Source organism: Myotis daubentonii, chromosome 18 (genome assembly GCF_963259705.1).
Source record: "Myotis daubentonii chromosome 18, mMyoDau2.1, whole genome shotgun sequence".
Classification (NCBI taxonomy): Eukaryota; Metazoa; Chordata; class Mammalia; order Chiroptera; family Vespertilionidae; genus Myotis; species Myotis daubentonii.
Window position 1 is genome coordinate 20,633,643 of NC_081857.1, and position 12,298 is coordinate 20,645,940.

Consider the following 12,298-nt stretch of genomic DNA (forward strand, 5'->3'; position numbering starts at 1 on the left):
CCTGTGCAGAAAACAGGCTCGCCTTTAGAAGCACTTCAACCTGTCACAGTGCCTCTTAAAGCATGACATCCAAACCACGTACGTTGGAGCATCCGGAATAATTATCTGTAATACCAATCTAAGTGTCAAATAACTGCAAAAATGGAGAAATACACTGTGTCTATCTACTTAACAAAATGCTGATCACTCAGTACAGATTTTAATGACAATAAGGAGTAACATATAAGATGCTCTTACTATATTGAGAACAGGCAGCAAAAGTGCAAGCATTGAAAAGGGAGCTTGCTTTGCATTCAAGCGCTGGGAGGAAATACCATGAAACAATCAGGAATTTTTTCTTAAACAGTGAATTATTTTTTCCTTCTTTTGACTTTTCTGTATTTTCTTTAATGATCATGTAATAGTTTAAAATACAAGTAAATAGATGAGATGGGAAATTCCACATGGCGTCCGACACATGCTTCTTGGGGAGACCAATACGTATAATACGTACACGTCTCAGTGCTTTTCTTCTAGACAGAATCACTCTTCTTAGTAACTGAGATTCTCATCCATGCCTTTCACTTAGATAGCATATATTATTGGTTTTAGGGACATTTATCACCCAGCTATTATCAAAAAGTAAAAAATAAATAAATAAATAAGTGTTGGTGAGGTTATGGAGAAAGGGGAACCCGTGTGTACTATGTGGATGGAAATGGAAATTAGTGCCGCCCCTGTGGAAAACAGTATGGAGGTTCCTCACTGAATAAACTACCATATGACCAGCAACTCCACTTCTGAGTACATATCTGAGGGCAATACAATCACTGTCTTGAAAAGACCTATCTGCACTCTCACATTCATTTCAGCTTATGCACAGTATCCAAGATGCTGGAATAGTCTAGGTGTCTGTGAACAGAAGAACGGATAAAGAATGTGGTGTGTGGTGTGTGTGTGTGTGTGTGTGTGTGTGTACACACCATGGAATATTATTCAGCCCGTCTGCTAGACCCTGGATAAGAAGGAAGTCCTGCCATTGGTGACAACATGGATAAACCCGGAGGACATTATGCTAAGAAATAAGCCAGACACAGAAAGACAAAGTCCGATACGATCTCACTTGTATGTAAAGTTGAAAAAAAAAATCAAACTTAGAGTACCAGGGGAAAGAATGATGGTTAGCAGGGGCTGGAGCGTGGGAAAAGGGGAGATACTGATTAAAGGGTGCAAACTTTCACCTATAGATGAGTACTTTCTGGAGACCTAGTGTACAGCATGGTGACATAGTTAATAATCATGTATTTTATACTTGAGATTTGCCAAGAGAGTGATATCAAGTGTTCTCACCCACCCGCCCCCGCCCCCCCCCGCCCCACACACAAAAGGTAACGAGGTAAGGAGATGGATATGTTAATTAGTTGGATTGTGGTCATCATTTCACAATGCATTCGTATATCAAAACATCACATGGCCACATCTTAACTATATACAATTTTTGTTTGTCAATCACATCCCCACAAAGCTGGAAAAACTAAATAATAAAACATCGCCCAGGAACGCTGCATTTTCTATGACCACGTACTTCTGAAACACTATGTATAATTGTATCTTTATACACCAACGTATCTTAAATGCAGAATTTTCTTTTAGAAAAATAACCTTCAGGAAATCCTTTTGTAAGGCAACAGGTGTTTTCCCAACATAAATAATCATCTCTGTCTACGTATCTGTCCCCTGTATTGAGCTGGCTGCCTACGAGCTTCCATTTGTAAATTCCAGTCCATTGCACCTTCAACCTGATCATTTTATCGCAATTGGTGTGAAGGTTAAAAATAGGAGTATTATGTCTATTCCGGGGGGAAATGGATACATGCAAACATTTCCAAGGTCTTACCTCTCTCAGCTTTGCCCCCCACCCCCCACACCCCTGGCTATTCCCTGCCCCCTCCCCTTTTGGTTTATCATAATGGGGGCTCCTATTTCTCCCCTCCACGTTTCTACTCCATCTTCTTCTTTCCCTCACAGGTGTGAACTACCGTCTGCTAGAGACCCTGGATAAGAGGAATTCTATGCCCATCTCTAGCTGCCACACCCGCAGAGGACATATGGCTCCCCCAAGGGCCGGGCTTGCCCCACCCCTGCAGGCACCAAGAACCACCTGCCACAAAGACCAACAGGAAACCACAGAAGCCAAATGAGGCATAGCCCTCACCCCCCAACCCAAGCCCATCACCTAAGCTGCCAATGGGGTTGGATCGGCCCCAGTGCAGGCATGCTCTATTCATTTCCCACAGGAAAGATGATCTGTCAGATACTGAAATGAATGTGCCGCCCATGACTCTGGGTCAGCTGCAGTGTGGCAGTGCTGTATTAATTTCCAAAGGAATGATTTATCAAACATTAGTGGGACTCAATGTTATGCCTCCTCCTGTTGAAAAATCTGCAAATCACAAAAAACTGTCGTCAGAACGTGCGTCTCATTGATCAGTTCGGAAGATATGGTTGGGGTCTTCTCCAACCTCTGAAAGAAAACTGCACCTGATGCATCTTTTGGCGCATCTTTTGGGGGTGCCCCTCAGGCTAAGACCAGCCAGGACATGTGCTCAGCACTAACCGAGCACAGGTGGGAAGTCAGAAGCAGTGGCAGCCCGACCTTGACTCCATGGTTCCGCGGCTCCGCGGACTGCCACCTGCACCTGCACAGAGGACACGCACTCCCCTGCAGGTGGTCCTCTGTGGCCCAGCCCCATGTGAGAATGTTATCCTCAAACTTCTCCCTCAAACTTCCTGTCCCACCCCCTCCCCACCCCAGGGTTCGCTGCATCAGCCACTGCAGGACACCACAGCCCCCAACACCAAGAAGAGACCAGAGGACTCACCCGCTGAGAACCACGATGAAGTCCATGACGTTCCAGCCGTTGCGGAGGTATGAGCCCTTGTGGAAGATGAACCCCAGGGCCACGATCTTGATCCCAGCTTCAAAGCAAAAGATCCCAATGAAATAGGGTTCCGTCTTCTCCTGTGGGATGAGGAGCAGAGGTGCCGGTCAGCGGAGGGCTGTGCTTCGAGAGGAGAGGGAGGCAGGCGAAGGCACGCCCCGGCCTCCGCTCTGCTCTGGCCTCTCCTCTCTCCTATGGGACACCTGCACAGGTGGGAAGCGAGGGGGCTGGAGGACAGGGGCCGTGAGCGCCCTTCGTCTTCTCCCCTTGACCTCCCTTGCTCATGTCACTTCACAATCCCTTAGGAAGGGACTGAACCCTGTCCCTGCCCTTTCTTCTTGTCTGGCCACCGTGGGGTGTGCATACGGCGTCTACAATGCCCTTAGAACTTGCTGGGAGCAGGAGTCTGAGACGTCAGTCATTTTGCCCTAATGCATCCCAATGGGGCTCCTCCTAGCCCTGGAGGTGAGAGAGGAGGGAAAGGGCCGGGTGACGGAGCAAAGGAGAAGGGAACCGGAGAAGAGGAGGGGGAAAGAGAGGTGAGAAGACGCAGGCACATACCAGTCTGCGGGACATCGGGGTCTTGTCATCCTCAGGAAGATGCTGCTCCAGGGCCAAGACGATGCAGTTGGCAATGATGGTGGCCAGGATCATGTACTCAAACGGCGTGGGAAGGAGGAGTTAAGGAGCAGACTCACCAAAGAGAGAGCGGCGCAGCCTCCTCGATGGCTGTGCACACGAACACAGTAACCTGGTCAACCCCCAGGGTGTCTGTGCCGCCTGCGTGCTCCACTCTAGCACACAGGATGGTAGGTGGTCCTTGGCCCAGGAAACTAGAACCATTTCTGATCGGGTGCTGAATGCAAAGCATCTTCTCCAAGAAAAAAAAAGTGGAGCCAATAAAATACTACAGTTGGACATAAGGTGCTCTCCAGTTCCATAGTGAGTTAATTCCACATCCTGGAATTAACTATAGCTGAACACAGAAGGAAAGAGGAAGAGTCACTGACACCATGCAGACCCCTTTTCTTCCCGCTCTGCAAACCACTGGCCTGTGTGGCGCCTCGGCGAGGACACGGCTGTGGCTGCTGCTGCCTCTGGGAGTCACAATGGACCCTCCTCTAGGACCTCGGTGCGCCTGAGTAGGAGGGCTCTTGGAAGAGGAACTCCCTCCATGTGAGCTCTCTTCTGTGTTAATAGCCAATTCAGATGCACATGTAAAGGGGCCAGGAGAAGCTTGCTTTGCCCCCCCCCCGCCCCCCCTCCCTTATTCTCCCCACAGGAAACAGACAGATCATAAGTCTGAATCCAGGACAGCAAAGCTGGGGCCTCGAGGAACACAACGACCAATGAATGGATAATGCATTCAGACTTTTTTCCCTGATGCATTTTTCTAAAGACAGGTGAGGGGGCCGCCTGGGCCTATTAGGAAAAGCAGCACTGTGAGTCTGGTGCCAGCATCCTGACTCCCGCAGAAAGGTTGTGCCACAAGCCCAAGGGGAGGTGGAGAGGAGACTGTTAGCAAAGCGAGAGCGAGGGATCACCGACTTCGAGTTGAGTCACTCTGCATGTTGGATTTTATTCTTTAGCTATTGTTGTGACAAACACAAGCCAGCTGTTGCCACTGGTCTTGCCAAGCAACCTATGCTCTGGCGGATTCTGAAATCCCGGGCAGGAGAGAGGAGTCGTTGATCTGGCAAAGTGGAGGGAAGGGAAGGGACTGCTCTCCTTGTCCCCTGACACGTCCAAGGTGGCTATGTAAGGGTTAGGGCCCAGAGCCCTTTCTGGGGAGCCAGAAGGAGGGCCAATCCTAACATGATGCCTCCCTGTCCCGGCCGTGACCTCAGTGCCAATGAACATCAACGGCAATGAGCACTCAGGGTGTTGACAAAATGTGGGGCTCAGCTGGCTGCTCACCACGGCTGGCGGCTGGCGAGGCCCCATGCAAACTGGGAAAGCTGCTCCACACGAGCAAGGAGCCCAGGCCAGGGACTGGGAAATGGGACAGGGAGTGTGCACGGTCTCACTCGAGCTGCAGAGGTCACGGGCTCTCACTGGTCTGACTGAAGTCCCCTGAAAACCTTAAAGTGATAACCAGAGACTTACACGTCAATGAGCTCTTAGTTGCTGACCTGTAGGCGAGACGGGTCCTGGCACCTGCCCACCTCCAAGGCCTCCACCCAGCAGTGCCCACCTGGATTGGGGCGGCTCCGCTGCGGCCTCCACTCCTCGCGCCCACTCACACACCTGCATCTTCCTAGTCAGATGAGATGAGTGTACAGCTCCCTGCTGGGATCTTTCAACTCACCTAGCTCCAAGCCCAATGCAGATGCATGAGGCTCGGCGGGAAACATGGGGCTAGATTCAGGAAGGTGTGGCATCACCACTGCAGGTGCTCAGGGTGCTCAGGGCAGGAGGACAGCTCTGGGCCCTGCTGCTCCTGCCAGGCGCCCTGTGACTGGCCAGGTGTCGGGATGGCTGAGAATTCAAGAGGTCTCAATGAATGGCGCTACCTAAGGCCCGGAGGCTAGACTCTAAAGGTGAGAGTTTGATACTTCAGAGTTTCTGACAAGACCTCATTTCCGTGTCCCTTCCCCATTCCCACAATCCTCTCTCTCTATCTATGGTCTGACATCTAAAGACCCATTCAGAGCAGCGATTCTTTGGCTAACAATTTTGAAAACTGTCCAAATACAGCCCTCCCTTTAGGCCTCATAGATCATCTACAGCTCAGGATAAATTCATGTCTGGGGCAATTAAAAGGTGAGATACGGATGCAGAAGTAAAGATCAGGCTCTGGGCGTGGCATATGTCTGTGGACTCGATGAAAGGACAGCGAAGGAGAAATCTTAGGTGTGGACAGCAGGAGAGGATATCAGGTTCTGGCTGCCCCACCCCTCTCTCTGACAGCCCTTCCTCCATCCTCCTGTCCACTTCTCTTTCTGAAAAAAGCACAGAGAGAGGGCACTTGGTGCTTTTGCTTCCTCCTACAATGGCTTTTCTCCTTCTCTCTGGTCATATGTCAAGATCAAGCTGAAATATTACCTTATCTGAGAAGGTTTCTCCCTCTGCCCATAGCTCTTTGATTGTGCAATTTTATTATTTCTCCTCATATTTATCTCCCCCCGCCCCCCAAAAAAACCATAAAAAACACACAACAACTATCTCTTGAAACAGGGACAGTGTTTTGGCCATCTCTCCATTGTCAGTGCTTACAGGACTCCTGGTACACAGTAGGAGCTCACTCAATGTTAAAGGCAGACATAAATGAATGGGAGCAGCAAACACTGTTGAGGAGCCATCACAAGTCAGAGTTGTAATAGCTCATGGCTCAGCCCAGGGTTTCCTGCTCAACCCCCACCCCTGGGACTGACTCAGGGGCACCACTCCCCTCTCTCCTTCTGGTAGAACCTCAAGCCCAATAGAACCTCTACTACATTTCCAAAGGGAAGAGCCTGGACTCAAATAATGGCCCATAGGTCAAGTGAATGCACCTCATCAGGCTAAAGGTGTGACTTGGGAAGATCAGAGGAAGCTCCAAGTTGCCAAGGCCTCAAAGAACCGGCCCTTCCTGGGACAGGTGGATGGAAAGCTGTCTGGGACCCTGACTTCTTCTGCCCAGGGGTTCAGTGATTCCCATCCCATTCTGTGCCTGACACTAAACACATTTTGGACAATCTCTCTCCCTGGTGTCCGCAGCGATTTGAGGTTCGAAATCTGGAACAAACAGAGCTAACGAAGCAACGAGGTGTGGAAGCCTTAGGACAGGGGCTTTGCCTGTCTTATTCACCTCTGTGCCACTGGGGACCAGCACACAGGGGGCACTCAGCAATAGCACAGGAAAACCAGAGCCCGAGGTATGTCCACAAAAGGTACCCTGCACCTTCTCCACACTTTTACCCATTTGAACACACACACACACACACACACACACACACACACACACACAGTCTATGTTAAAAAAAATTTAAAAGACAAAGGAAAAAGATCTGTCTTGCTAGAAGGAGGATGAGTTTTCTTGGGGTAGTGGAGTTATTTTCACTTTCTTCTTTACTCCTTTATGCATTGTCTGAGTGTTAAAATGAGCATGCATTCATTTCTGATTATAAAATCACTTAGAGTGATATGTATTCTGAAAAAGAAAACAATGACTACAAAAACCCACCCCACCCTGAGGGTCATGGAAATCGGTACAGGATTCCTCAGAGGATCAAACACGGTAGAACAAAGGGACCAGACCAATGAGGGAATGGCCTTGAAAGTGCTTTGAAACTTGCAAAAAATACCTCCTCTCCCTTATCTGTCTCTGCTGCTCCCGCCTCATTTCATAAACTTTCCTGGCAACCTCCCCCCAACACCCCTTCACTCCTCTCTCCCCCTGAGCCTGCTAATGAGGACCTGTGTTGCTCCAACTTTCTTTCCTGTCTAGCAGCTCTAAGACAATCATTAGGGAAATGATAAAAATAGGTTCACTTATTGATTTATCTCCTTTACCCAAAGCTCCTTCCTTCCAATGGTTGACTTGTTTCCTTAGCAACACAGCTAATTTGAGCAGCCCTACTTGGCCTGCACACCTGCCATTTGTTCATTTCCTTCCTGAAGCTCAGAAAGCTGGGGAGAGGGGAGGGCTGCCCCTCAGACTACAGTGGTGGTGGTGGTCCTGCTTGTCAACAGAGCTGAGCCTTCCCTCTGCCTGGCCCAGCAGAGCCTTCGTATCCCCACCGCTCAGGGACCGAACTGGGAAGAACTTAGCCTCAAGCAGCAAACCCGGGTGCCCCAGGGGGAACATGGAACACGCAGCCCTAAACCCCCTGGGTCCCCTGTGCTCCCAGCTGCCAGCTCTCAGACTGTGGCGTCAGAACAGCACGGAGAATGAACGTGCTCAGAGGGGCTGAGGGCCACCAGGGACTGCAGGCAGACAGAACACTGTGCTCTCTCCCGGACTCCAGGCCTAATGGAGATGGCACTTTTGTGGGGAGCAGCCTGTGGCCACTCAGACATTGCCTGCGAACTCCTGGGGAGTCTAGAGTAGCCCACAGACTCGGGAAGCATGCCTCGGCCTCCTGTACCCACATCTGCCCCTCGAAGGGTGTCTGTCTCCTTCCACTCCCTTCCATCCCAGCCCCCTGCGTCTGGATGTCTAATGCTAAGAGCCTGAGAGTCTCAGAAGGCGGCCCAGGTGCTTTTGTGCATATCTTTCCGCCCTTCCCTCACCTGCACATAAATATCATTCTTACAAGTGGGATGTTGACTGGAAGACTGTTACAGGGAAGGGCCCTGTCTAGTGTGCTACTCCCACAAGCACTCCTCCTAAGAAAACATCTTAAATATGAACGGTAGTGAAAGGCAGCTCTCCAAGGCTGGCATGCTACTGTTCTCCTGTGAGAAGACTCGGCATTTTCCCGAGACCTGCTATGCAGTGGGGAGAATGAGGCTTGGCAATGGAACACGGGAGCCAGGGTTCTCACTGCAAAAACCGCCCAACATGGTACTCAGGTCAGGGAAAGCCCCCTGGCCACTCCCACAGAACCAAACAAGAAATACAAACGAATCAGATGAAGGCTTTTTGGAAACTGTAAGGTGCTACACAAATGCACGTTTTTTATCATCCGACTAAATCAATCTTTAAGCGTCTGCTATGGCTTTGGGGTACGCATCTGTGCGTGGTCGCAGCCTCTGGGAGCGGCCTGGCTGGCTGCAGCGGGGGCGGACGCTCAAGAGGCCCACCGCCATGAGGGATTTAAAAGAAAATTATGGTAATGGGCCTCCGGGAAGAGCGCGGAGACATTTGGCCCAGAACCCCCCAGGACTGTGGAAAGCACATCCAAACACCAGTCCCGGAGGAGGATTTATGAAGCCGATGGCTCCGATGTAATTTCTCCTGGTGATTAGAGGGGACATTAATCACACCAAGGCCAGGGCTAAGCACTAGGGCTGAGCCACCACAGAAGCCCGGCTCCAGCTCCTGCGGACCCTGACGGGAGCGCAGTGAGATCATGCTGGTGAGATCATCCTCCCCTCGCGTGGGCTGCGAGAGCCACACATTTGTGCTGGAAGGACCGACCCGGCCGGCAGCATCCAAGAGACAGGACCTTGTGCCTAAAATGCAGACCCAGCACGAGCCACCACCAGCATTTCCAGAGTGTGTCTGCTCCCTCCTGGTCATCCTCGCCATCCTTAGAGGCTGGTGTGCCTGGCCTGTCTGTCCGCATAGGCCGTGAGTGCGGTCCTCAACCCCCCACAGCCTGCAGAGGAAGTTAAAGCCAGCCCTGTTCAAACGGGCCCTGGGCCAGCGGTCCTTCCAGAAGGCTGGCTGTGTCACTCTGCTCCAGACCCCTCTATGAAGCAGGAGTGAGGATGCGATTCCAACAGGGTCTCTCCTCAAGCCTTCTCTTCCCCGCCCTGCCCCCCCTCCGCCTCTCACCCCCAGCCCCCTCCACGGTGAGACATCAGGTACACCAGGTAAAGGTAAGCAGAGGTCCAAGGAGCCTCGGCCCAGAGCCTAATGTGCGTCCGGATGGGCTCCTTCTGGACTTCCTTGCACTCATGCCTGGGACTGACCTAGCAGGACATTGAGGCCCCAAGGAGACTGACCCAGGAGAAGGAATCAGCATGGGAGCTGCATTCCTTGAGGTTCTGAGGGGCCACAGATGAATTTTTCTATCGTCCGAACTTATCAATGGGTGGCCACCCTCATATCTGGAGCAAGTCACACCCTTGACTCCATTTCCATGTCTTTTCTCAGTCCTTGATTTCAGGTTTCCAGTCTCTGTCCTGGGCTGATGGACAAAGGGTGATTGTCAACTAACCGCAAGGGCGAAACCCCTGCGACAGTCATCAGTACACAACTCTGGCCCCACACCTGGAAATCCGCACTGCATTCCCCGCCGTGCCCACCCCCGAAAAATGAGGTGCAAGCCCTGCCTACTTGGTGTTGGCCCATTTCATGATCTCATCACTTTCCTCATTGCAATTTTTGTCACCACCCAACCTTGCCTTTAAAAAAATAAAAAAAAAGATCAGACTGAAAAGCAAAAATCCTTTCCTTTTGTTTAAAAAAAGAAAACAAAACAAAAATGTATCATGTGACTTCCAGCCTTAACATCAGTTTTTTAACTTTTGGTTTCCATGGTGGTGGGATGCAACCTGCCATCTCCATGACAACAGCTGCCTCTGTTCAAATTCACCATCTGACAGGCAGTCCTGAACAAACACACACTCACATCTCTCCTCTCTCTTTCTTTCTCTCTCTGTAGCTGTCAAGAAGATGGTAATGCCATTACACCTACTCCTAAAGACTTAAATCCTAATGAATGAAAGACAAAGCAAAGCAACGATGAGAACACAGCAAAGAGGCCGGGGCCCAAGAGCCTTTTGTTGGCCAGGACCGTCCACTGCTCTTAGGGAGGTCAGTGGATTCAGTCATTCAAAACAAAAGATCGTGAGCATTATTACTCTTTGAATATTGACGTCAAGGTGCATTTAAACTTTACGTCATGCTTTTCCCAATGCTTTTAGACCAAAGAATTCCCATCTGACTCCCATGCCTCTGCTCTCTGTATAACACGACTGAAATTCACATTATTGCTACTTTGCTTAACCAATACCGAGGTCAATTCCAGACTCACCCGACCCCAACTGCAAAGGCAGGGTGGGCAGTGGCGGCTCTAGGGCATGAAGACAGTACCCGCTTGTCTGGTCTCCGGCCCCAGTTACCGTCAGCCGGATGAATCTTAACAAATTCACTTTTTACGTGTCTGACTGACTCCTGGACTCAAAACGCTGTCATGCGATGCACGGTTTCGGCGAGCAGGAGGCAGATGATTGAACCGTGCAGAGAAGGGAAGAAAGCAAAAGGGAATATCAAAGGCCTCTGGAAGGAAACAAAACAGCGGTGGGAAAATTGCCTGTTTTAGAAACCACACTGTGCTTGGATGACACTCTGAGGAGTTGGAGCCCATCAAGAGTTCAGGCAGGAACGCGGGAAAGAAGCGTGTGGGCTGCAATCAGCAGCCACACCCAGGACTACACCCTAGTTCCTACTGACACTCACTTCGCGGGGCGTCAGACTACACAAAGAAAATGAAAAGCCTTTGGTGAGCGCCCAAAGGTCGGCTAGAGAATTTTGTTTGCCTTTGAAAACCCTGCAATGTACCCCAGAGTTCAAGGATACCTACTGAGCCCCCAGGTCACATGAGAAAACACAGAAGGCACGAAGGATGCTCAGCTTGGAAAGGGAAGGCTTGAGAGGGACCCCATAGGTATCTGCAAATATCTGCAGGCTAGCTTGTAATCGGGGGTCAGATGTTGCCTAAGTTATTCCGAAGGGTAGGACTCGGATCAAAGGGTGGGATACCCACCCAGAGGCAGACTGGGGCAACGCACAGAAGTCTCACTGTTCCACAGGTGAATGGACTATGTATTTTGTTAAGTAGTAAACTAAGTGTTATACTAACAAGTGTTTACTGACGAGACAAAAGCCCTGATGTGTAGCACTTGGCGGTTTCTGGAGTGTAAATGGTTCTCCATGGCCACTTTGAAGCTACCACTTTGACATCAGTGTGCATGGAATTGGGAAGAGAAACACATGATGGATACCCAGGAGCTGGGATGAGCCCGTTCCAGAACACCAATTACTGCAAATTCTGTATCTCTGGGAACCCTTGAAGGATACTGAGGAAGAAATCCCTGTATCTAATAGCAGTCGAGCTGGATCAACCTTCAGATGCACACGGGTTAGTTAACAAATGGATAGGAAGCAAGGCCAGCGAGTCTTCAGTCACTTGCTCAAGGGCCTCTGGGTTAGCATGGCTCACTCTGGCTCTGTCCCTCAGCCTCAAGTTGTCCCCTTAGCTAGACCTGAGTTCATAATGTCTGCAGCATCACCCTTATCACAGAAGGCCGGTGCCTGTGCAGCTGGGTGTATGCCAGAAGCAGCCATAGGTGAATGGTTTGCTGCTGCCATGAAACGTAAGAATTAACCACCCCATTCTCTCAGGCTGAATTCGTGAATACCCAGGGGGCTCCTGCTATTTCACCATAGCCTATAGGGGACTGAGACGAATCAGCCAGGACACGTGATGAAAGCACAGCCGAAGAAGCAAATCGGGTAAAAAGCTCACACCTCAATCAATGGATCTCAGGCACGGCTGCACAGCCTATTGAATAGACTGTCCTTACCCCCTTCGTATGTTCTTGCCAACTTTATCAAATATTAATTGACCATAAAGGCATGGGTTTATTTCTGGGCTCTCTATTCTGTTCCACCGATCTATATGTCTGTTTTTATGCCAATACTATGCTGTCTTGATTACTATGGCCTTGGTAGTATAGGTTGATGTCAGTTAGCGTGATTCCTCCAACTTGATTCTTCTTTC

The 12,298-nt window shown here is 50.2% G+C and overlaps 1 protein-coding gene across 1 annotated transcript in view; it reads right to left on the reverse strand.

Annotated features, from left to right (window-relative positions):
• The window catches only part of CACNA1E (calcium voltage-gated channel subunit alpha1 E), a 387,287-nt gene that overhangs the window by 239,479 nt on the left and 135,510 nt on the right, over positions 1-12,298 (reverse strand). Inside the window, exons 4-5 of the mRNA XM_059673180.1 lie at positions 3,483-3,588; positions 2,862-3,001 (exon numbers count right to left, since the gene is read on the reverse strand). Of these exons, the coding sequence (XP_059529163.1) occupies positions 2,862-3,001; positions 3,483-3,588 (246 nt within the window). The remainder of the gene's footprint in view (positions 1-2,861; positions 3,002-3,482; positions 3,589-12,298) is intronic.